The 25,871-nt window shown below is 40.5% G+C and overlaps 1 protein-coding gene across 5 annotated transcripts in view; it reads left to right on the top strand.

Moving 5' to 3' along the window:
- ZNF827 (zinc finger protein 827) overlaps positions 1-25,871 on the top strand; it is a 113,578-nt gene that overhangs the window by 48,647 nt on the left and 39,060 nt on the right. For all 5 annotated transcript variants that reach the window (XR_009207833.1, XR_005700769.2, XM_040063954.2 and 2 more), the window contains 2 exons: positions 3,488-3,971; positions 15,849-16,082. Coding sequence is in view for 3 of the 5 variants with exons in the window: in XM_040063954.2 (XP_039919888.1) it covers positions 3,488-3,971; positions 15,849-16,082 (718 nt within the window). In the remaining 2 variants the exon portion in view is untranslated. The remainder of the gene's footprint in view (positions 1-3,487; positions 3,972-15,848; positions 16,083-25,871) is intronic.

The raw sequence follows: 25,871 nt of genomic DNA, 5'->3' as shown, positions 1-25,871 counted from the left end.
TTTTCTTTCTTGTAATGTGAGAATGAGGCAGCAAGAGAAACTGAAAGAAACAAAAATTAAAATTTTTTACTAATACATAACTTGTACCCAAGTCCTCAAACAAGGCCTAAAGTTTGTAAGGACACTATAATTCTGTTGGAAATTACCGCATGTGTCCTAGCAAGCACATACTGAAAAAAACTGCAGAACCACAAAATATCATTTGAGAACCGGGCAGGCTGTAGGGTTAGAATAAAGATGATACAAGTCCTTTGCCCAGTCAAGGAGAACATCCCTGGTTAAAGGAAATAAACTCTGAAGCCAGAAGCCCTTAAGTGGTTCTGGCATAAGTCAAACAGCAGTTTTATGGGATTTTGAAAGAAGCTTTGTGTATGAGCAGGTTGTGCACTGTGGTTTGTTGCAGTGTAATTCACAGAGATCCAAATCTGGCAGCGGCTGGGCTCAGACTGGCACTTTGGGGAAAACCTGCCAGCTGCACTCTTGTCTTCTCCTGCCTGTGCTTCTTGCAGGAAGAGCCTGTTTGAGCCTAAAGAAGACATCTGATGGTTTGGGTAGCATTAGCACAGTGTAAGAGCCATTCTCTGCCTCATGGAGGGAGCAGGCAGCTTTTTGGACTGTAATGTTGAGTGGCCTAAATTTCCCCTGTGGCTTTCTGTGTAGCTCTACGGGGTTTCTTGTTTTTTATTCTGTAGCAAGTAGTTGCTGCCTTGACTTTTACCCCCAAATGGCAAGGAATGGCAATTCTTGGCTCTTTTAGCTGCTGTTAAATGAGAAAATAAGGCATCGTTTTTCCTTTAGGGGGATTTTAGCTTGGCTTTAGTGTTCAAAAATTTTAATTAATGTTATTTATTTTAGAAAATAAAATAGAAGTTAAAATCTTCTGGTGGGAATGGTTTCTGGACAGTGGGCTGGGGGGCTAAACCTTTGGCTTAATGTTTTTTCATTTTTTTTCTTTTTCTAGGTCTAAAATTTTTCCTTTCAATACTGAAAATATTTGAGTTTGAACTCTGTCATTCCTTGGCTGTGAGTTAGAAACGTTCTTTATTTTATGAGAAATCCATTGGTGATGAAGCTACTGTCTTTGGGCAGGAGAAAAAAAAAAATCAAATCAAATGAATCAGTGGTTCCTATTTTCATCCATTCTCAAAAGATATTGCAGGGGTGGCATGCCATGCTCCTGAGGAGAGAAGGTGGGCTCCCACACAGGTTCTGTCACCTGCCTGCAGCTGTGACAGCTTCTGGAGGCATCCTATTGATGGTTGTGATAAGGGCCTCTGCAACACGTGGTTAAACACACAGGCGGGGAAATGCTGATTGAAGGGCATCCTGGAGAGAAACCCTGGCACACGGAATCTGTGGGTGTAAGAGATAAAGTTGCCATGGTGAGGGTGCTTGCTGCCCTGAGTACATCTTGGTGTTCTCTGCACAGAGCGCTCACACACTGCTGTGCTCACAGACCATCCTGCTTCCAGTAGTGTGGACAAGCAATCTGGTTGGCATTTTCATTGTAACCTGCTAATACTTAGAATTTATTGTGCTGCTATTCTTCTGCAAGGTTGCCTTAAATCTCTGGTAGGTTAGCATTAACTTTTTTTTTTTTTTTTTTCCCCTGTCGTTGTCAGGTGTAATTATAAGACTCCAGAATTGCTTTGTCTGTAAATGTCATGCTTAGACAGTATTGAGAATGTCACTCTGGCCAAGAGAAATTCTCTCTTGCTGTCTGTGTAGCACCTCCAGAGCCACCAAAGAACCACTGAACGAAAAGTTACACAGCACTGGTGAAATGTGTCCTCACTGAATGCAAAAAGTACAAAAAGAGGGACATCCCCCAGCTTCACATTTTAGCAGACCTGAGTCGAGGGCTTGTGTAGAGCTGGAAACCCTGGATCTGAGCTTGTGGCTGAGTTCCTGTTACAATATAGGAAATTAATCAGGCCGAGTCTACAACCATGTGAAACTCCAGCCTGAATTCTGACAGAGCCTTGTTTGGGAAGTGCTGCCATTACTCCAGAGCTCTGCAGTCTGCACCAGGACTCTCGGGATCTAGAGCTCAGCTCTGCAGGATAGTGCAAAGTGCTGAAAGCCTTAGCTAAAGCTAGGTTTTCCAAGCTCCCTGGTGTAGATCTGCAGCCCTCAGGGCTTTTGGACTCACGGGCTGTCGCAGCAAGCCTTGAATCCCAGGCACAGCTGGCTGCTTCTGCGCCGAGCCCAGGGAGCAGGGGGAAGGAAAAGTGCCACTCAGTAGGGTAGGGGAATCACACCTTGTTTGCCAAGAGTTCATCAAACCTCTCCGTGTTTCAGGTGAAATATTTTGCGTTCAACAAATTGCCATTTTCCAACAAAAATCTGTCTCACTGAAATGTTTCCAACCAACTTGAGTCACAAGTGAAAGCGAATGTGTGGAGCTCAGCTGGTGCCAGTGTGCCCTGATCACATGTTCATCCATTAGTAAAGAAGAAATATATGTATTTGCCAGCCTTTTTGCAGGGAGTAGCCTGGAGTGCTGCTGTCAGGATTTAAAATTTATTTGTGAAGCCATAGCGAAAAGATTTTTCAACAGCCCTGCTGCTATTATGCTGGGCTCAGTTGTTCCTTCTCTTTAATGAGTACTGTATGAAGCAAGAAATTGTATAATTATATGTATGCAGCTTATATTGTTTAATGAGTGTGTCTGTTCATACAATACCTGAGCCATTACATAGGGATGGATGGAGTTCCCTCTAAAAGGTAATTGGGATCGAGCCTGAGGATAGCAGGCATTGTACTCATCCTGGAGCATGCAGGTTCTGTGACAAAATATGAGAACAGTAAGATTAACTGTGATCCTTAATTGACTGATAAACTAGAATAAATAGCTGACACCATCTCTCATGTTTCTATTGTATCATAAAAGAGCTGTTTATTTTCTAGTAGAATTAATTTGTGGCGAATGGTTTCAATAGCTCCTTGGTATTGCCAGATGCTGTGTTTTTACTCTTATGATACATAAATCAATGATGGACATTGCTCTGCTGGTTGGGTTTTTTATTTTTGCTGGGTTGCTCTGAACAATTTTTATTAGTTAGGTTGCACAGAGTGATGTTTGTTTTTTAATCAAGAAAGCTATTAGTTATAGCTTGGAAATCTTTATGCACTGACAGGTCATCAGGATCTGATTGTAAGGACTGTTTGATTCAAAGCAGACTTCATCATTTCCAAGCCGCAGAAACAGATGTTCCTGATAATTTTTTTTCTTTGTTTTCGCTTGAGTCTGATGTTTACGTTCTTTGACTTGTGTGACAGAATCTTACTGTTCTTGGGGTCTGACCATTTTCCAAGTGCTCAGAATGAAGACTTCACTCATTAGTTTATATATATATATATATATATATATATATTTTTTTTTTTTTTTTCCCAAACAGCCTGAGAAACGCAGAGATGAGATTTCTGCAATTCTATTAATCTGCTTGGCTTAATACCTGCTTTTATCTTTCACCTCTTGAACCAGGTTCATCAGCACCAAGACAGGGGTGAGACCTTCCAGTGCCAGTTATGCCCTTTTACCTCCTCCCGCCACTTCAGCCTGAAACTCCACATGCGCTGCCATCAGCATTTCCTCAGGACAGAGTCTAAAGTGAAGGAGGAAATGCCAGAAACTGAGGTGAAGGGGTCACCACAGCTAAACAGTGACTCCTGCCCGGGACCACAGAGGGAAGGAGCGGGGCCTGACCTCACGGGATCAGCATCTCTATCCAAAACGCCCGAGGTGGCTGGGCAGCCTGCTGGGGGTGTTCCACCTTTGCTGGTGAAAGAAGAGCCCAAAGACGATGCTGGCGCCTCAGCTGCACCTTTTGCTCTTAGCACTGTTGACAGAGCCCCAAACAACACAAAGCTGAAAGACTCCTCTGACTTCGTAGCCAATACAGCATCAGCACTATTCAGCCAAGACATCTCTGTCAAGATGGCATCAGATTTTCTAATGAAGTTGTCAGGTAATTGAGCAGCAGCACTGCCTGCTCTTTTATGGGCTAGGAGACACTTTGTCTTGGTTTTGCTAAGTCAAGGAATTGCTAGGAGCAAAACATCATAGCTTCTTAATTTATAATTGTTTCTTTTGATAGCAGAGGCGTATGGTGGAGGGCGGAGGGGAAACAGTGAGAGGAGAGAGGGGTTTTGCTGTTTAATTGCTGGGATTAGGAGTGAGAACTGTTTATCCAGGCTTTCACATTCATTAGTATTTACCTTGGCAAATCTCTTGTGGTGCGTTTTCCAGGCATGCTGAATACCTGTAGCTCTAGTTTGAAATCACTGAGGGTCACCCACGTGCCCAGCATGTTCAAAAATTCAGTTCTTAAGTTCTCTGCCTTTACCCACCTGTTAAAAAGAATCAATAAAATATTGGTTACCTTCCTTTCCAAGTAGTATTTGGGGCCTATGGAGTGAGTGCACATGAAGTGTGAATATTACTGCATTTGGGTTTCATTGCTAACACTTTTAAAAGAACAGTAATCCTAGAGATTCATGTAAGCTTTTAAAAATTATTATTATTTAAACTTAAATCCATGTCTAATGCCAAACATATGTTTAGTGTTTTTTCACTGTCAGGTTATTGCTGTAAGAATGATATTCATGTGTGAAACTGAAGTGTAGGATGTGTTTAGGGTGGATCTGTTATATTTTGTATGCTCTTTTATTGATTTGACTGAATACTTCAGAACAGTTGATATTCTGGGGAGGTGTTCTATGCCAACCAAATGTTTTCAAAATTTGCCTTGAATTTTTTGAACAGAAAGAAGTCACGGAAAATGTCACTCAAGGATCTTCTGTTTCACAAATATATCTTGGTCCCTATGGGAAGTTTTAGACTTTGGAGATAGAAGATAATCTTTACAACAGGAATGAATTAGTCAGCTTTCTCCTTTAAATGGAAAGCAAGTTGTATTTGAGAAAATTATATTGTCAGATAAACCAAGGAATTAGCTCTGTCTTAATGCCCAGCCTTGGTGAAACCACAGCCATTTGTTTAGGAAAATCTTTCTCTCCTCATCTTCCCAGTTCTTTATACTTCTGGGATCACAGTTTTGTGAGGAATTGAGTACAATGGGTTAACACAAGAAATCAAGACTGAGGCTTCATGGAGCCAGCCAGGAGAAGGGAAAACAGCTGAGGGCAAGCAGGAGGTGAATTGGGCTGGCACAAACGGTTTGCTGTGTTGGTTGGAAGAAGCCACAGGACCTCCCCCTGAAAAAAAATATTAAATAACCTGTCAATATAAATTATTACTCTGACTGACAAAAAGCAGGCAGGATGAGACTGTTTGAATTTGCTTGTACATTACTTTGGTTGAGTTTCAAATTTGGACTCGATATGAAATCCATCTTACACTGTCCAACAGCTGTCCCACACATGTTGTTGTTCCGATGTCGATCTTAAATTCGGGTTGCTGTGCACGAAGAGGCTCTGCACATCAGCTGGGCTGGCCTGGGGAGGGTGGTGCTCACGATGGCTGCACGTCTCAGGAATGAGAGCAGAGTGCAGGAGATAGATGGGGGGAAAGCCTGAAAGCTGAGAGAACATGCAACAATTTGGTGTGTGGCTTTTCATGTAGCAGTTGATGGGAAGCTGTTCACAGTTTGGCAGACGGTCATGTTTTCAGTGTCTGCTCTATTGGCATCAGAGGAAGGATACAAATGTACATTATTCATGCAAAAAGCCTATGCAGTTATTTTATGGTGACTTACTAAAGGTCTTGAAACCTGACTTGTATGCACTGTTACCTAGCAACATGTTATAAAGTCGCTGGGGGAGCAAGATGTATCTGTAATTTTGTATGTGCGCGTATTTGGATTAAAATGTACTGCCAGTCACCAAGTTTGCTACACAGGAAGAGCAATGTCAGAAGGAAGGGAATTTCTTTTCTTCTGAGATTATATTGTGTTACATACGTTTGGTTCATGCTTTCCTCTATACAGAGTGCATAAATTTAGAGTAGAAGTTAATTCTCTTTTAGAAAGTTGGCTGAGTATTAGCTGCGGTTTTGACGGTTCAGCTCTGCTGAATGAAGTTCCTTTGAGTGATTTCTTCATTACGACAGCCTTGTTAGGCCCATCAGAGCTTCAATTATTTGCCCTACCTTTCCAATGATATAAATCTTTTGACATCTCAAATTGTATATGCCAATTGTAACAGCCAACACAGATTTTTTGAGACCAGATTATGTCAAAACAATCTAATTTTCTTCTCTGACAGGCCTTATGGCTAGGAAAGAAGCAATAGTTATATATATAGGCTTTTAGAATTTGGCATTTATTCTTATTGAATACTGATGTTCTAAATGAACGCTTATTTTTGCTTGCCAATGTTTATTGCTCCTCTTTTAGCTTGGTGTCAATCAGTATACCTCCAGTTTCATGGGGAACCTGCTGAAGTCTATCCATCATTTCCATGTCTCTCCAGTTTAGAGACAAGGGTGTCACATGTGACTGCATCAAATGCTTGGCACTAATCTGCTCTGCCCCTGTCCACCAGTGCTGTAGCCCCACCATAAAAAGCCACCGAGTTTGTCAGGCTTGATTTGCCCCGGTGAAGCCACGTTGGCTTGTCACCAACCACCTCCTTGGTTTCCATGTGCCTTAGCATAGTTTTCAGGAGAATGGAGATTATGGCACATAATCATAAAATCATTGGAATTAGGATAAAAAGTAACAGGATTGTATCGCTGCAAGGTTTAAGTTAGTATTAGGAAAATCTTTCCCAAGCTGAGGTGTTTATGCCTGTAGGATAGTTTGGCTGGAGAGGTTGTGGCGTCGCTGCCACTGGGGAAATGTAAAAACAGCTCCCTGTCAGATGTGACTGGTCACATAGTAAGCAGTAAGATGGACTAAATCTGTGTATCTTAATCAGGGGACCATAGGATATCATAAGCAGTGGCAAGAAATGTTATCTGAACAAAAACATGCAGCAAGCTGTAGAGATGCAAATTGGGAGAAAATTTACAGATGTTCGAAGTGAGACTTGATTTGAAGTGGGCCAGAGATGAATTATGGTGACACTGCTCAAAACAGCCATTCAGGGTTTTTTCAGAAAGGCTCAGGGGAGCTTTAGATTTAGAGAGATTGAGAAATACTGGTGTGGATGACCTTTTCAAGACCCCTTCATGCCTAATTCTGGACCATTGCTTGCCAGAAAGATCTTAGTTATGTGTTTCATAAAATAAAGCATAACACAAACCACCAAATGTAAATCTAAGATTTAGAAAAAACATTTATTTATTTATTTAGATTCAATTAAATTCTTTAAGTCCTAGTTTAAGTTAGGAGAGGATTTTAAATTCACAAGAAATTTAAAATGGTTCTCTGAAACTTTATTCAGACTTTTTTTTTTTTTTTTTTTTTTTTTTTTTTTTTTTTTTTTTGTAAAAAGAATTATCAGATGACTTAACTGTCTTAAGTTACTGTGTTGGTGGTGGCTTTTTTTGTTTTTGGGGGTTTTTGTTGTTGTTTGGTTGGTTGGTTTTTGTGGTTTTTTGTTGTTGTTGTTTTGGTTTTTTTTAATATGCCTACATTTTTATTTTAATTTTTCTAGTAAAGAACTGTCATTCCTATTCCCATATTTTTGCCTGAGAGCCCCTTAATTTCAAAATTATAATAATTCAGAGGGAGGGGGTTTACATCTTCAAGGGAGGCTCCTGCCTTCCTTAGCAGACACCTGTCTTTTCAAACAAAGATATCTACACAAAAAGAGGAGTATTTAAGCATGGGCATGTTTTTTTACCTTCAAATCTCGCTCCTCTGAGTGAGGTCCGCTTCAAGAGGTCTGCTTATACCCTTCAAAATTTTCCATTATTTTGCTGTATCAGTGCTTTATTAGAAAGCTTTCCTCCCACAGTCCATTAATTCCATGTTGAATCTTTATAACAGCATTCATATCTTAATTTAAAGAACATTTGATTTTCCTGTTTCAAAGGTTTCAGTGGCAAACATTGTACAACATATCCCTTTATACTGGTATCCTTCCACCCGCTTTTCAGGCTTGGGGGTTTTTTTGGGTTTTTTGGTGGGGTGGTTTGGTTGTTGTTGTTGTTGTTTAGTAATAAAAAATTCTTTCATGCTGCTCCAAACTACAATGGCCAGTATACCCTAGTGATGATATTACTGTGTCTATATTATGTGCTGCAGTAACTTTTAACATTCGGAAATAAATGAATCCCAGCAAAATGAATGGGATTCTTGCACAATTGCTCTCCATGGGATTCTGTGTGGAAACAGTAATTGGTACACATCCTTCATTGCTGGCCTCTCTCCCCCACCTCTCTGGGTTTAAACAAGTGCATTGCTCCAGCAAGCAGGTCTCTTCATCTTGTGGAGTGGTATCAAGTGTGCCCTGCCTCTGCTGTTCTTTTTATTTTCCCCAAGTTACTTGCATGGAAAACCTTAAAAAAAAAAAAGACAGGAGGAAGGAGCTAAAATGCTGAGGGTTTGGGGCTGGCCATGTTAAACCAATTAGAAACTGCTTTCTCTCAGTTTGTCATATCTGCTGTCACTGCCGTGCGAGGAGTCAAGCCCTTATTTTGAGGAAAAAAGCCACCATGGGACTTTTTGACTGGCCAGAATATTTGGGCTTTTCATTTGTGTTTTGTTAGCTGATTCCATTGATAGAATAAGGAGAGAGTAAATCATCAGGCAGCTATATGCAGCATATTAGTAGAGAAGCTAAGTAATCACTTAGATTATTTGTTCTGTTTGGCTCTTGAAAATTACTGCATTCCTTAAAGGTAGCACAAGTAATTTGACATGGTTTATCATTTGCCATTGACAGTACTGAACTTGAACTCTTCAAACAGCTATTTTTAATTTTAAAAAGAGCATGTCCAATTAAATTGCCATAATTGATGTATTTGAGTAGCAAGTTCCAAAGAAAAGACCACACTGTCTATATTTGGGATTCGTAGTTTATATCAGAATGTGAAATCTCAATTAGAATATGTAAGTGCCATGAGTGCATTATTGAGCCATGTCCTTAATTTAAAATACTGTGAATTCAGTGATGCTGCTGTCAGTATAAATACCCCTGATGTCATCAAGTTCTCTCTTTGAAGTCTCTCCAGATTCGCATTTTCCTAGTTTCCATATAGACCTTTAGTTTGAAGTAAAATTCTGATGTGCAATAGCACATCTACTTGAAACTTGGGCAAATAAAACCTTGTTCTTATCTTTGCTACTGATATATCATCACTCTTATCTCTTTTTAGCGATTTCTAGTTTTGCATCTACAATTTCCCAGCATCCTTAAAATCACACCCATCATGTTTTACATCTTGAAGGAATGTATAGAATTTAGCAAGATAAAGCAGTGTAATCTCTGTTCTAATTTGGCAATTTAAAATGCAGAAAAACAGACACCTTTTTTTTGTGTACTCAGTCCCATACAACTTAAAAGAAGCCAGCAATATGATCCTGAACCAGGTCTGTGCTTACAATTTAGTTTTAATACCTACACAAACTCTCATATTTGGAGTATATGACTGGACTAGGCTGATGGCTTTTTTGCTTCCCTGAATACACCATTACTTTGGGCAGAAGTCCGAGCTCATGAGCTTTTCTCTCGCATCCATCCAAGATGGGATTTGAAAACACTGTTAGTTCAATCATCTCTGATTGTTTGTTTTGGTTTTTGTTTTGTTAAACAAATATAGAGGTCAGTCTGCTGGTGTTTCTCTCGTCTGATTTTGCTCCTTTGTAGAAAGAAGACATTCCCATATTGCAGGCAATTCTTTCTTATCAGCAACAAACGCTCCTTTTACTGCTCCCCTCTCTTTTCTCCAGCTTCCTCACAATCTTACCTGTTCTGCTGTTGTTTTGGTTTTTACCTGGAAAGGAAGAAATAGTCTTGGCAGATGCTACAGCCTTGGGACTTTGGCTGCATGACAGACATCTTGGGGTGTTGGGGGGGATGTGTGGTTCTGCACCTGCCTAAGCAATTTTGCCTGGTTCCTCCATTCCACTTGGACTAGAACGTGGTGAAATTTTGAGGGCGCAGTAGCAGGACTGATGATTCTCCTTTACTATATCTCATTGTGTTTGACTCCAGCTTTCCCAACACAGAGCAGCTTTAAAGATCAATTTAGTTAGCTGGCTTTTCTTAACCTATGCTTGCAGTTTTTAATGTGCTTAAGCAATATGATTTGGAAGACCTCGTATTTTAAGCGGTGTCCTGAAGCTGAGGGGTGTCCAATTGTGGCATCATCATATTTGGGATTTTCTATTCTGCCATTGCACTACTCTGATAAAAAGAAACATTGTAATGCTGAGCACCCATGAGTAGCTTTCTCACTGATAATGCCCATTCTGTCCCTTAATAGCCCTATAGGTTATGTTTTTTGGGGCAGAGGGCAGAGTAGAGGGCTTTAAAATTCAGGTGCAATTGACTGAGAATTCCTAGAAGGCTTAGGTAGCATGAAGTGCTCTGAGACATATTAATACTCCGGGGCAAGAGGCACTAAAAGGAAATGATAGACCAGCTAGACTGTCCTGCCAGAAGAACAGTATTTCTCCTTTTGGGCCACTTCCAGCGTATATAGCCTCTGTGTTTAATAAGATGAACAGAATTTATCAGCCCAATTGGATTTTAGTCTGGAGATTCTCCAACAGGTTCCAATTCCATAGATTTTTCTTGTGAAACAATTAGCTCACTGGGGGTTGCTTCTGCAGTGTTTGTGCCCCTTTCCCAGTTCTTGAATGTCATCGAATATGAGCCATGGTCTCCATGCAGAGCGCCAATTCCTACCTGGACATTTCAATTGTTAGAGAATAAAATAGTAGATGACCCAAGTCACACCCTTTATTGACCACAGCTGCCTTCAGGGTGATGTAACGCCTACTGTCATGGGACTGTGTCCTCCAAATACTGCAGAACTGATCTGTCAGAGGCCCTTGATTCATTGTGACCACCAGAGCTCAGACTTACCGTCTGGGATGGAAGGTTCATCATGGTTCCTTTCAACCCAGACTCCATGGATGCTTTTTCTCATGACCTTTTTGGTGGCAGGGTTTTTGTTGTGGATTCTGGGGGTTTTTTTCATGTTTTTCTCTCAGACAGATGGAGCAGTGACCAACTTTTCACTGATTGTGACTTGGAATATTGAGCTTGGCTTAGAAGTAATCAGCCTATTTTTCCTCTTTCAGTTATAAACATTTTGAGCGTTTAGAAACCCTCTGAAGTGGACTGATGGAGTTAGCAGCTTCTACCAGAGTGTTTCAGATTAGTGGCAGATGCCCAAAGCTTTTCTTGTGGCATTTGGCAGTTTCAAGAAAGTGTTATAACTTTCATCATCTACTTTTGCCAAATGGCTCAAATGGTTCCAGTTGCCAGGAAGATAAAAATCAGCAGTCTGGAATATTCTTTGATCTGTGTTTTTTCTGGATATGGAATGGAACAAATGGAGCATTATCCACCGTGCTTGAGGGATTCCTGCCTGTTGGTTTCATTTGCTACGTGGGTTTGTTTTGTTTCCTTGCCGTGCATTTCAAAATTAAATTGCTGGGTTTTTTTTTAATTCAGTCTGCAGACAACACATCCTTCATTCTGTTCTCACTGCTGTTCAGAATGAATGTAAATTAAATACAAATTAGGATATGTGTATCTATTTTTGTATGTAGATAGATGATACTCCTCCTTCTGGGGTATAATAATTTTGTCGTTCAAATATACTTTAATAATCTTCAACATAACCTTTTAAATTCTTGTCTAGTCCTAATTTTTTTAAGGATTCCTCAGTCATGGGGTTTTTAAAAACGGGTCACAGAGAACTTTTATTTCCCTTATTTGTAACGGGTTTTTTTCTTACATCTGTTTATTGTTTTCCCTAAAATGACTAGTGGATGCATCACACTTGCTATTCTCCACGTGTTAACAATTTTGTCCATAGCTGTGGATCCAAGATGGGACAGAAATGAGTGGTGGGAACTTGTGTTGTTTAGGGGGTCTTTTTCGTTTTGTGGGATTTCTTCCCCACTAGCTTTAATGTATGGATCTGATAAATGAGACAACCTGTCCTTTTTTATTTGTCCTTCTGTTCTAGGCTTCATTTGTATTAGTATATTTCAAGAAAGAGAAAAAACCCTGTTGATTGTAGCAATTGGCTTGAAATTGACCCAGTAGTTGTTTGGTTTTGTTTTTATTTTCTAGGGGAAGAAAAACGAGACAAATGACTCTTCTATTTTTGTGATTTATCTACAATTTAAGTGTTTGGTTTTTAGAAAACATCACCAGTTCAAGGAATGTGCTGCCAGTTAATTAAAGAAATAAGACTCTACTTCTTTCCTAATTTATAATTCTCTCTTCTGTCCAAAACAAAGCAGCTAGAGTAGGGAGAATCAGTGACGTAGGTAAAAACAACAGTCTGGGGTTCTTTTCCTTCATGTAATATTGCCAAAGGCACACCTTCAGGGCTTCCTCTGGGTTGGGGGACCCTGACTATGTTTTATTTTTCTCATGGGTGAAGTATTGTAAATGCACAGAGTATACATATCTCGCAAAGAGCTCATTTAGGTTATGTCTGATGCTGTGCTGGTGCATTTGTTATCAACTGGTTTTGTTTGTCATTGTTACCCTGGATGGTGGCTCAGAAGTGTGAGGAGCCAGTGGCTCCTAGCAGCACGTGCTATCCCCACATGTGGACAGAAAGGGAAAGATGTACAGAGGAAAGGAGATCCAGAACAAATCAAGTTTCCCTATCCCTTCATGGGATCAATCAAATTGGAAAGGACCTCTGAGATCATTGAGTCCAGTCCGTGACCAAACACCCCCTTGTCAATCAGACCACAGCACTGAGTGTCACATCCAGTCTTTCTTTAAACACCTCCCTGGGCAGCCCGTTCCAATGTCCAATCACTCTTTCTGGAAGAAATTCTTCCTGACATCCAATTTAAACTTCCCTTGGTGCAGCTTGGGACTATTTCCTCTTATCCTGTTACTGGCTGTCTGGGACAAGAGACTTACCTCCACGTGGCTACAGCCTCCTTTCAGGGAATTGTAGAGTGATAATGACCCCAGAGCCTCCTTTTCTCCAGGCTGAACACCCCCACCTTCCTCACCACTTCTCATAAAACCTGTGCTCCAGACCCTTCACCAACTCTATTGCCCTTCTCTGGACTCACTCCAGTACCTCAGTGTTCTTCCTGAATTGAGGGACCAAGATCTGGACTATCACAAAACTATTTAAACTCTGATGTGATCTACCTTGAATTTTTTGGTCCTCTGAGCTATTAGAACTTGTCTTCATCTTGGTAGGGTTTGAGGATACCCTGGGATGAAGAGCATAGAAGACACCACCTTATACCTGCCCTTGGACTGGGTCAAGTTGGCTGCTGACTTTTGCCTTGGTGATAAGAGGGTTTTAAAAAAAATGCTAAAATCTTCCAAAAGCATTCCTTTTGATCCTTTTTCTTGTGGCAGTATAATGCAATAAGTGTCTGCCACTGCATACTATAGCACCTAACTCTTGTAATAATTTCTTTGCTTAAGTCTGTGATATTAAATGAATTCTGTTACATTCTGTTTGTTTATGGATGTTTTTGCTGTGGTAGATGGTTGCAAATTTAACCCTGATCTATGCAAGTTTAATTTCACCTCTATTTTAAGTGGTGGAAGAGTTTAGGCTCAGCCAGCCTGTAGTGCTTGCTCTACCTGGCTCATTTTCTGCTCTGGTTCATGGCAGAGACAAGGCTGGGTCCACAGGTTAATGGTTGTTCTCAGTGGGTCATCTTTACCTCTTCACTCAGACTCATGCTTCCTTTATTTTCTGGGACAAATTTGAATTAATACCTTTTGGAAATGAATAAATTCAAAAGACCTTTTCTTTCCCCAATGTTCTCTGAAAGTTCAGGCAGACTCTCTTGGTTGCACTCAGATCCTGGTGGAGGTATTTTTCATACCAGCATAGCAGCTGGAGTGGCATGTTTTAAAAAGCAAAGGACAGCAGAAGGTAATTCAGCAGAGAAGGTTTTGGTCTTTTTATTTTTTTTTGTGACCATTCATCACCCCAGGTCAAACCCCAGAATAGACTGAAGCCAGGATAAAGAAGGTAGATGGAATTTTTTTTGTTAGTGCCTTAGTAAAGCTAAGATGGGCTTGAGAGCTCTAACTTGTATTTTTATGGGTTAAAGCATGTTTCAATGTTTTATATTTCTGCCTTTGCTCTTCTTAAAAAAAAAAAAAAAAAAAAGGCAAAAGCAATTCCTAGTACTGGTAAAAGTGCCTATAGTTCATGTTAAAAATTCCAGATATAAGGTAATGTAATTTCTGAAGTGAATAAAACTAATGTGTATGTGCACATTGCTTATGTATGCACTCTTTATACCATGTGCCTTTATCCTGTTCTTTGGTAATGGCTTGCCAACCAACAAGGAGGAAAATCAAGCAACTCTGAAATATAAATTGAAAAGATGTGTTGTGTTACAGGGTAATGCAGTAAAATCATTAGCGCACCCCTCCAAAGACAAACATAAAAAAAAATGAACTGTGTGGAAATGAACAAAGGCTCAAAGTAGCAAATGTAAGTGTCTAATTCTGATAAAGATGGTAATTGTTCCTCATATTTTAGAGTTCGGGTCTCTGGGAGATGGTGAGCACTTCAAGGTAGGATTCAGGAATTTGGGTTCTCTAGGAACTCCCCCCAAATTTGGGGGAGTTTCTGAGAAGGAGAGTGTCTGAGGAAATAAGCCAAAACAGTGAGGACACTGAGAGTAGGTAAGAAGCTGTGAACAGGAGAAGAAAGTAGACCAAGGGTTTAAGTAGATAAATGTTGCCAGATTTAGTCAGGGACAATGCTCTGTCTTTTGTTTTTGTGGAGACAGAAGTTTAAAGAGGTGGGAAAAATGTAAACTTGCCAAAGTTAAAGGCACTCGACGAGTTATCAGCTGGGTGTTACTGGGAATTTAAAGTGATATTTTGGCCAAGAAAAGGTCATGAAGAGACAGGGAAAGAAGTATCTCTTCATGGTTAAACATAAAAAAAAAAATAAATTAAGATTTACTTGAAAAATAGTGCAACTTCTTTAGCTTTCTGCTTTTCATGCCTCTGCCCATGAATTTATATTGGCTGGGCTTGGAAGTATTCTTTAAGAGCTGTTCTGGTTTTATCCTTTTAACCAGATACCGTGCAAATGTTCTGCCGCTGTCAAAGGGTATCAGAAAGACCCTTCAAGAACAGCATTGCTCAGTGTGTAGATCTTAAGCAGCTCCCCAAAGTCTCCTTGCCCTCCTCTGAGGCTGTACAGCTGCTTAGGAGGAGTATTTGAAAGCAATATTTTAAACTTATTCTCTTTCTTTTTGTGGATGTAGAGCTTGGAACAGTGCAGAGCTGTCTTCTGAAAATCTCTTAGTTCTCTTCTTGATATAGCAAGTTTTAGGACCTAATAATTTGCTATCTTTTCCCTTTTATTCCCTCTTAGGTTTTCTATCTTCCTACTCTTCATCTCTTGCCTCTCTTCCATGCTTTAAAACCTCAGTATGTCATATACATGGGCTTTGCCAAATTTGCTCGTATGTGAAACAGTTTTAAACTTCCACCAAGCCTGCAGAAAACCTACAAGCCAATGACCAGGGAAGAGCTTTTAGGAGGAGTAGGAGGGAAAAAAAGTGAGAGGATGTTCCTCTGAGCTTTGGTACATGCAGTTGTTGTGTTTCAAAACTGCCCCTTTGTAGAAAAGATGCAGAAGTTTGTTTGTCCCTTGAAGCATCTTTGAGCACAGTTTGATGTATCTGCTTACAGTACTGCTCTAGCATTTCTCAGGTTATGGTTTCTTCTTTTACTAGCTGCTCCAGGATTCTATATTACACTAAGTCTCACTTCTTTCCTTGTCTTGACAGCGGCAAATCAAAAAGAGCCCTTGACTCCTAATTTCAAAGTGAAAGAGGAGCCTAAGGATGAAGAAGCTGGAAGTTCAGCTGTGTCTCAGCCCAGCTATGTTTTCAGCCAGGAATCTGAAGCCTCAGCTCCAAACGTCCCTGAAGAGAAACTCAAGCCACAAGAACCACAGGCAAATGTGATGAGGCAGGATATGTCAGTCAAGGCAGCATCTGAGCTCCTCATGAAGCTATCAGGTAGATATTTCATTTAATAATACTGAATTTCTGATTTTTTTTTTTTTTGTGTGTGTATGCTAGCAGGGTTACCTTGCAAGAAGGTAGGTTCAGCTTTAGTAGTGAGCCAAAGAGCAATTGAAAAGACCTGTCTGCAAAGTGTCATGTACATGAAACCTCTCAGTTTGGTCTGTAACCACACTATCTAATTATCTCTGCTCTGATTTTCAAATTAATGAGTATAGAATAAGTCAAAAGAAATTATGCCTTAAAGCTTTTAGGTGCTGTAATTTTTAAAAGGTACAAAACCATGTTAATACAAATTTATTCACTTCTGTCACTTCATTTACATCATAAGAACATTTCTGAACTTTAATGTACCTGAGATAGCTTTATAAAAGATGACTTTTAAAGCTTTTATTTTTTTCTGGCAATACATTGTACTCAAAATTGCAAGATACACTGTTAAAAAAGTTGAGTAAACTGAGCCAGCTTTCTGCATTTAGCAAGACCACCTGAACTTGCTTACATTGCCTCAGTGATAGATTCTTCTGCCAGACAAGGAGACAATGTATGCACACAGGTAGTGTTAAAGCTGGAGGGAGTCAAATAAAAATGTATGTTCTGCTAATTATGATTTGTCTACCTGTCAGAATTAGGATTAAGAGAAAGTAAAAGGGTTGAATTCTTCCCACTGAGATCAGGTTAAGTGAATGATGAAAAGGCTTTGAACTTCTAACAGACCAATTTTTATGACCAAGACACGAAAGTCAGTGTGGCAGGCTGGGTTTTGTGCTTCTGCACCTGAACTGCATCTGATTGATTTTAAGTCTTCTCCAAAACTGGACAAAACTTATTCATTTCATTGTGCCAAAGTCATGCAAGAAGTGCGGGTGGGAATGCATACAAGTTTAGTAACTACTGAGATCCCTGTCAAACGTACCTCAAATCAGTTGGCTTGATTGGACACTGTCAGATGTGAATTTGAGCTCGAACTTGTACCTGAAAGACTTGAGCTGACTAGGATCTCCTCCATAAAACATGTAATTAACTCACTCCTGTTCATGCCTCCACACTTCAATTTGCAGAAGGATTTGAGTCACTGATTTGCAAGCCTCCCGTGTTAATGGGGCAAAAAGTGTTTCCCAAGTACAAAAACTGACCAGAGCAACACTTTCCAGATTTTTTCTCGGACTCCCAAATACAAAACATTTAGTTATTGTTGTAATTTTCAGTTGCTGCTGGTAACTGGTTTGAGTGGAGTGTTTTGGTAAAAAAACTTTGCAGCCTAATGAATGCCAAGATGTGACTCTTTTTCTTGGTGCATATAAATTTCTGTAACTATTTTTATAAAGAAGGAACTCCATAATTTAATGCTTTGTCGAGTACTTCAGAGACACAAGGGTTCTGGATTGTCGGTCTGGAGTTCAGCACTGGCAGGCTGTGTTTAAATAGTTCTATTGCTGCCTATTATGTTAGAATATTTGTGCCTTAAATACCTGTTTATTTGAGAGAAATCCAGCATGTATTAAATCTTGGTCAAGTCTTCAGCTTGTGTTGGGACCTCCCAGGCTTTAAAGGCTGAAGTAAGAAATACACCAGTGTAACATTTCTCTTACAAGCTCTTAGGGACTGAGCAGTTTTTGCTGACTGTGGTCTTTTTGGCTAATCCATAGATGAGGAGGTGAAGAGTGACTCGGATTTATGGAGTCGGCGTTGCTGCTGTCAGTATTCCTGCATCAGCCAGGGGATGGGGTTACACCCCGTTTGTCACGGGCAATTTTCAACTTGCTCTTCCCTGAATGACCATCTAAGGCAGGAACTACAGAGGAAAACTGAGATACAGTTTCATACAGGACAGCTACAAAAGGAAAAATCTTAAGATGATTAGCCTCTTTAGTGGTTTATTTTGGGCTTTTTTTAATCTTTATCTGGTAGAATACTCCTATATCACTGTTGACTTCACAACTTAGCGTAAGCAATTTTGCAGCCTGGTTTTGGTGAACTTACTTAAACAATTAAGCCACTTCTTTATAGAATCATAGAAGGTGTTGCCTTAAGTTTCAGCTTTCATATTATCCAGATTCTGTACTGCATTAATACATAACTCTGAACTTCATATAAAGTGTTAGCAAGTTCTCAACACTGAATTGAGGAGAGCAGTCTAGGGGGATGGAACTTCATAACCTGAACTTGTAACTGGACAATTGACCCCAATAATGTAAATGGACCAAAACTTATAAAAGTGTGAAAATGTGTGACTTGTCATCCACCTTGGGTGTGTGGCCTTGGCTGCTGTACTGCCCAAGATGTATTCTTTGGAAGGCCTTTTAATAAATGCCTACTTTATTCCTTTAACTGTCTAGCCTCTGTTCTAGGTAGTGTCTCAAGGCACCAAGGGACCTTAAAGATGACAGAATAATTTAGGCTGGAAAAGATGACTAAGGTCATTGACTCCAACCAGTGACTGATTGCTACCTTGTCCTGGGCCGCTGCACTGACTGCCACATCCAGTCATTTCTTGAACACCTCCAGGGATGGTGACCTCACCATCCTCCTGGGCAGCCCATTCCAGTGCCTGGCAACCCTTTCTGTGAAACAATTCCTCCTGACCTCGAGCCTGAACCTCCCCAGTGCACCTTGAGGCCATTTCCTCTTGTCCTTTTACTGGTTGCTTGGGAGAAGAGACTTCCCCAGCTCCAACCTCCTTTCAAGGAGCTGTAGAGGACAATCATCTGGTTCCATCCCCCCTGCCATGGGTGGGCAGGGACATTTTCCACCAGAAGATATTGCTCAGAGCCTCATCCAATGTGGCCTTGAGCACTTCAAGGGACAAGGCATCCACATTTCTTTCTGAGCCACCTCTTGATTTTAAAGGGAAAACAAGAACGACCTTCCTCCTTTTTTGTGGTACTGGAAAGAAAAAAAAAAAATCTAGCAAGTATATCTTGACGTTTTACTCTCTGTGGGGAATCCTCAGTCAAGTGCCCTTGTTAGATTTGATATATTTTATAACTGGGTTTAAGTCAAATCCTTCCAGATTGTCTATATGCTTGGTAAGGACTGAATGGATTGCGTTCTTGATTTGTTATTTTCACTTTCTTCTGCGTAATACTTTATCACCAGAACCTATTTCACAGACAAATTCAGGAAGGAATTTCCAACATAAGTGTTGTGCTTCCTGCATTCCTGACATACATGCTGCTGTTATCCTGTGAGCAAGAACACTGCTGATTTTTTCAGCCTCATGGATGGGAGCCACCTGGGATTTGGGCATAGACCTTGCTATCTCCTTCCATGTGAAGGACAAACTGGTTTCTATTTTTCACTGGGAAATCTCTTTTCCCAAACAGGGGTGCTGTGTTGTCAGTTCTTAGCTGTACAGGGTAGGGGAAGGGCTTTCCAGCTCTGGAGCCTGGTTTGGTCTGGTGCATACTGTAGGGTAGATTTACTCCAAATCACCAGCCCTTTGTCAGCCACTCAGAATTTACTCTAGAGATAGGAAAACTTAGAAGAATAAACATCTTTTCCTGTTGTAGAACACTGAAAGAACATTTGTTAGCTGCCACTGTAGAAGCAGATGGAATGAAATGAGAAAATCACACGCAGCTATTTTAGCTCTACAAGATAAGACTCTCAAGCTGAAGGGCTCTTCAAACACCTGCTTCTAGCAACATGACCACAGTTTGGGATCAGACCCTTACCCCACACATTACTTTGGTGGAATTTGACCTTTTACAGCAGTTCTTTCTCTCCCATGTTCCCCTGGGTTTCAGGTCTTCTACCCCACAGTTCATAGACTTGATACCTACTCACACCTCTTCCAAAGGGTTTTCCAGCCTCAGAGGGCTCATGTCTCTTGGGCATGTCTGGGCAGAACCCAAACAGCCAGGACAAAACTTCCTAACAATCAAGCTGCTATTTCAGAATAAATCAAATGCCCATTTGAAAGAAATTGTGTTTGGAAGTTGACAGACAAAGTTTGAGCAGATTTTCAACCTCCATTCTACAGAAGAAAACAAAATTACCGCCATGTATGAGTGCACAAAGGTGAGCTGGGAATTCTGTCCATTGCTAAGTCTTGACTGAGACTAGATCCAGTGCTAAGTAAACAGATTTGAGGATATAGTGGAGTGGGGCAAATTGCTCTCATCTCTCTTTGGAAGGGTCCCATCCCTGGAAGATTTAAAATTCCCACAAAATATTGCATAAAATCAGTTAGAAGAAATGGGAGTAATGTATTTCAAATACCCCTGGTTTTTACATTTTTACCAGTTCTCTTTCATGGAAAAGCTAATTTATTTCTCAAAATGTTTAATTAAGTGACACCCTCAATGATTCCTGGTCAGTTTTATGCACTCAGTCTTGTAAATTGAAAGGTAGGTTTCAGAGGAGACTGAAATTAAAAATAAATATTTGCATTTACATGCCGATGTTAGAGCTGAAAAACTAATTTTCTGCTGAAATAGTTGTGCTGCTGATATGTTTGGGGCATGTATTAGCTTTTAGAAGCATACAATATTTTGGCTTCTTGCTCAAAAATGGGTGTATTGGTGGAGGACTATAAAATCTATCCCAGGTATTAGTAATTTTTAAATAATGTTTTACCCAGGGACATTAGCATGTCCTTGTCTTTTGTAGAAATACTGTCTGAATCACATCTGCCTTTATTTCAGATGTATCCTATTTTTGAAATGTGTTCATTTTGCATATAACTCAGGTTGTTTTCCTCCTCTCTTTTTCCCATGGGTCAATTCCCCATGTATTGCACATCTCCTTGTTAGCCCAAGCAAGCGCATGACATTTGTACTATTTGGTTCCTTTGGATTTTTTGTTCTTCAATCCTCAGGTCACACATCAGTTTCTTGTAATACACCAGTACCAGCAAAGTGTCTTAATTTGGGGTTACCAGCACATGCAATTAGTGCAGACTGACTTCATGACCTCTGCACACAAAGTGAGGTGCTGCCTACAGCTGAGTCCAAAAGCATTCCTGATCAACTCCATTTTTTATCACCTAATTATTATATGGTAGTTCCTCTGTTGGAACAACTGGTTATTACAGGGGAGGAGTGTGATGGGGTTTTTGACTTTTTTTTTTGATGAAGCCTTTGTCCATTTGAAAATGTTTATGGTAATTTTGTATTTAATACTTTGTAGTTAATTTTTTGACACTGTATCAGACATTTAATTGAAATCACATGCATTAGAACAACGATCTAAAAAGAATAAAACAAAGAGAAAAGAATGATAGTACAATTCTAGCGTAAAGTACAGATCAGAATTAATTTTGCTGCGTATTTCTTTTCCATAACATTGTGGACTGCTCTGGGAAGTGCCTGTGTGGAGTTAAGTTGCTGTCTTTGCTGTCTTTGGAGATCCCTGTTGCTGGTACCTTGTGAGAGTCCCTGCACCTGGATTGATGGCAGGAGAGCTGTCAAGGCTTTCATCCCTGCTTTGAAACCCTTGATAACGGGCAGAGAAGGGAAAATAGTCTTTTGTTCCTTGAGGCTTCTGTAGGAGCTGAGAATGTAAGTGGGGAAGTGTATGATCTGAAATAAGATTTTCTTCATGGGAAGTAGAAAAATGGAAAACCATGGCAAGTCACATTCCCAGAGTAAGCCCTGCTACTAGCCAAGTGGGATTTGTTTTGGTTTTTTATTTTAACCAGGTTCTTCAAGTAGGGTCTTGCAGGTAAGCACCATCATCCTACCATTTAAATGGAAGGGGCAGCAGATGTCTATCACAACTCTAATTAGTTTGTGGCTTTAACTTGCTCCTTTTTTATTCCTTGGATTGCATTTCTGTGAAGCAGCTTGTAGGTGCAAAATTCTGTAACATGGGAGTTCGGAGGTTCCATTTAATGATTTTTTTTTTTTTTTTAAATGCAGGATCCTGTTACATTGATTCATTGACATTGTCTTCTATAAAACAGCAGTTTGAAAAAAATACTAGCAAAATAAAGCATCAGGCACAGCGCCCTAGGGAACGTCAGATGTTCCTTGTTGTGTCTCTGTAGCAGAACCTTCAGGGCTCGCCAACTGTTCCCTACCTCTGAGGTTTTATTTAAGCTGTTTTAGGGCATGTTTATTTCTAGCAAATCAGAACAATTAGCATAACAAAACGCCTGATTCTCTGTGCTGAAAGCTTTTGAAGTTGGTACAAGTTGACCCACTAGTTACCCCTGTTTGCTTCATTGTGGAGACTGGTACATGAGTCCAATTTACGAGACATATGGGAAAAGCTTTCTTCTCTAAGTTGATTCATAAAGTTGATTTGTAAAGCTGACGGGCATTTCAGCAAATACGAGCAACTTAGAATTTTAGTATCAGGGTGAAGTTTTAAATAAAATGGTGGGAAAAAACAAGAACGATTTAACAAGTATTCATTTGATTTTGGCAGTGCAAGGTTATTGGACGGCTGTTGTGTTAGCCAAAGCAGTATTTACTGCATGACTTGTGTGTTTTTGTGAAATTTATCCCTTACCTGTGACTTCTATCTCAATTAACGGGAAAAGCAGAGTGTGCTGCATTAAGAAGGGTATGTGCGGTGCCCCCACTGAGCATGTGAGTGCTGCATGGAATCGCAGAATGGTCTGGGATGGAAGGGACCTTTAAAGGTCATCCAGTCCAACCCCTCAGCAATGAGCATGGACATCTTCATCAAGATCAGGTTGCTCAGAGCCCCGTCCTACCTGACCTTGAACGTTTCCAGGGATGGGCAACCCGTTCCCGTGTTTCAACACTCATATTGTAAAAAAATCTTCGCTTATATATAGTCTGACTCTACCCTCTTTTGGGTTAAAACCACTGCCTCTCGTCCTATCACAACAGGCTAAACAGTCTGTCCTCACCTCTCTTACAAGTCTGCTTTAAATACTGAAAGGCTGCTGTAAGATCTCCCTGGAGCCTTCCCTTCTCCAGGCTGAACAACCCCAGCTCTCTCAGCCAGTCTCCACAGGGAAAGTATTCCTACCTTCTGATCAGGTCCATCAGGTCATGGCTTCCCTGTGCTGCAAGGCACTGGGCAAACTGAGCCTTTCAGTCTGGCACAGGGAGACTAAAGGCCAGTCTAATTGCAGCCTGCACCTGCTTGAAGGATACTTGGAAAAGTGGTGGAGTTGAACTCTTCTCCCTGCTGGCAGATGGTAAAAGAAGGGGTAACAGCTGCCAGCTGCAGTTTGGGAAATTCAGAGTGGACGTTAAGAAAAATTTCTAGTGGTGCGTTAGAACAAGTGTTATCCTCCTTTTGAAAGTTCTGCAAGAGGAACTTGGCCTGGTGCTGAAGGTTCATTAAATAATTTTGTTCATAGGGGATCTCCAAGGTCATCTACTCCAGACCTTTTCTCAGAGCAGGTCAAGCCAGGAAGGCTGCTGAGGGTCTGAGTTTAGAACATGTTTAGGGATGGAGGACCCAACCTCTCTCAGCAACGTGTGTCAGTATTGCCCCATCCCGATGGGAATTCTTTTTCCTGTATGTATGAACAGAATTCCCCATGTTCCAGCTTGTCTGTTGATCACTGTGCATTTATGAGAGAAGTGTGACTTCAGCTTCTCTACACCTTCCCTTATTCCTTTGAGAGCTGTTGGCAGCAATGAAGGGTCCCCTTAATGTTATTTTCTTGAGGCTGAACAAACCCAGTTCTCACAGCTATTCTCCTCTTTTGTCTTGCAGCAGCCCTCTGACAACTTTGGTTGCCTTCCACTGAACATGCTCTGGGGGTGTCCTGTACTGGGGGAGCCCCCATTTTGGGTACAATACCCTAAATGCAGCCTCATAAGTGCAGAGCAAAGGATAAGAATCTCCTCCCTCTGCCTGATGGCTGCAGGTCTGATAATGTGGCCCGAAATAGGGTTGGCCTTGGATGCCACAAGGGCACTTTGCTGACTTGTGCTCAATTGGAGCTGGATTGTGATAGTCCCAACTTTCAGAGAGATTGAATGAGGTCTTTCTAGAACTTGCCAGCCTCTGTTCTAGGCTGTAGAGTGGTGTTGTCTGAGACAAAATTTCAGAAGCGCTCTTACTGCTACACCTTATAGAGGAGACACTGTCAGGCCTTCGGAGATAAATGTTGTACCCTGAGCTTTTAGGTAGCATAAGTATTGTTCTGCGTTTCTACTGTTCTAGGTTTGGAGGGGGTTTTTAGCAAATATCACTACTATGTGATTCCTTGCAGTTGTGAATGCCAGAGAACCTGAAAACTGTGGAAAAAATTTCTTCCTCCTGGAACAAACCTGTCCAGTACTCTGTTTTTCATGTCTGATGTTGAAAATTGCCTCACCCAATGTGAATAGGATTACATTCATCAAGGCTTTCGTAGATAAGATGCTCTGTAAAGGCTTGATGAAGTACCTCCATGTATACTTTTCTCTTATTTTGTTAAGGTGTTTTTGTATCACAAATTTAATAGCAGAAAAAGACATATTGGTTGATTTAGTTCATCTTTTGCCCTATGAAGAGTCTCAGCACTGCTATGCTATTATTCTGAGCCTCACCCAGGTTAGTTTTGATTGAAGAGCAGACTCTGCTTTGGAGATCATGGTCTGGATACTTCTGAGCCATTTGAGTCTTTTTAGCTCACAGATTTTTCTGGACCATTATAGAAATCTGACCTGAAGAAAAAAAACTGACTCTCATATACTAACTTCATATTCTGATACAGTGCAGATTATTTAACCAGCCCATCTACTAGATCCGCTAGAAAAGGCAAAGATAAAATGATTTCTTTATTTAAAGCAGGAGACCTTTTTGTGTACCTGTACTTGACTTGAAAAGCTTTAGCTGCACTATAACCATGTGAGATACCTATGTAAAGAAATAAGGGCTATCACCTTACTCCACAGTGAACAGCACAGAAGGGAAAATAATCCTCAAGAAGCTGGAGTTTGACTGTCTATGTGGTGAGACAGATATGGGCATAACCTTAATTACAGTATTTTGCCAGCACAAGATCTAGCACAGCAGGGCTTTATGCCTGTGATTGCTGCTTGTGGGACAGACTCACTGTGTTTCCCTTTCATTAGCTCTTGTAAAATTATCAGAAACCCTCCTTCGGTCTTCTCTTTGTGTGTTTGCTTTGGGGATTTAGAGTACGATAGAATTCACATTTGGCAGGGACATTCTGTCAGATCAAAAGGGTGCAGCTGGGAAGATAAAGGTCAAAGGAAATGATCAAATATGTAGATGTAGTTAGGGCAGTTGCAGTGTTCGCTGGTGGTGAGGGAGAGAAGGTCACTGGTATTGCTTGACTCTTGCCTTAGTTGGGGTCCTATCAGTTTGTCTGATGCAAAAGCGTTTGCAGGACAGGGAATTAAACTGTGGAGCAGGAACAGAAATAGAAAGAATATTTTAAAAGCAGAGAGAGCAGCAAAGGTCAGCTTGACTCTGCACCTAAATTTGGCAGCTGGGTGCAGAGCTCAGTCTGTCAGACATCTGAAGAACTCATTTGTTTGCGGAGTTACCTGAGCTTTTGATTGACACCGTTACCTGATGCGTTCCTTTGCTGCTCTGTGTTCACTTTCAATGCACAGCAGGCTATTTTTACACTTTTAAACACAGATGCAAGGTTCTGTGGTTTTATAATAAGAGAGTAATGGAAGCTTTAAACAAAATTTTAAAAGGAGAAAAATCTTCTTAACAGGACGAAAAAAAAAAGGCATTATGATATTTCTAACTGGTCTTCAGCTGAGAATTCACTATAAAAATTTCTGAAGTCTGAGATGTATCTGTGGATAGAAGACGGTAAAGATTTTTATCAATGTTTATATGTGTCTTTTAAAGGTCAAGAAATGTCATAAGAAAAGATTGAAA

The sequence above is a fragment of the Hirundo rustica genome, chromosome 5, assembly GCF_015227805.2.
Source record: "Hirundo rustica isolate bHirRus1 chromosome 5, bHirRus1.pri.v3, whole genome shotgun sequence".
Taxonomy (NCBI): Eukaryota; Metazoa; Chordata; class Aves; order Passeriformes; family Hirundinidae; genus Hirundo; species Hirundo rustica.
This window is presented reverse-complemented; position numbering and strand designations above follow the sequence as displayed.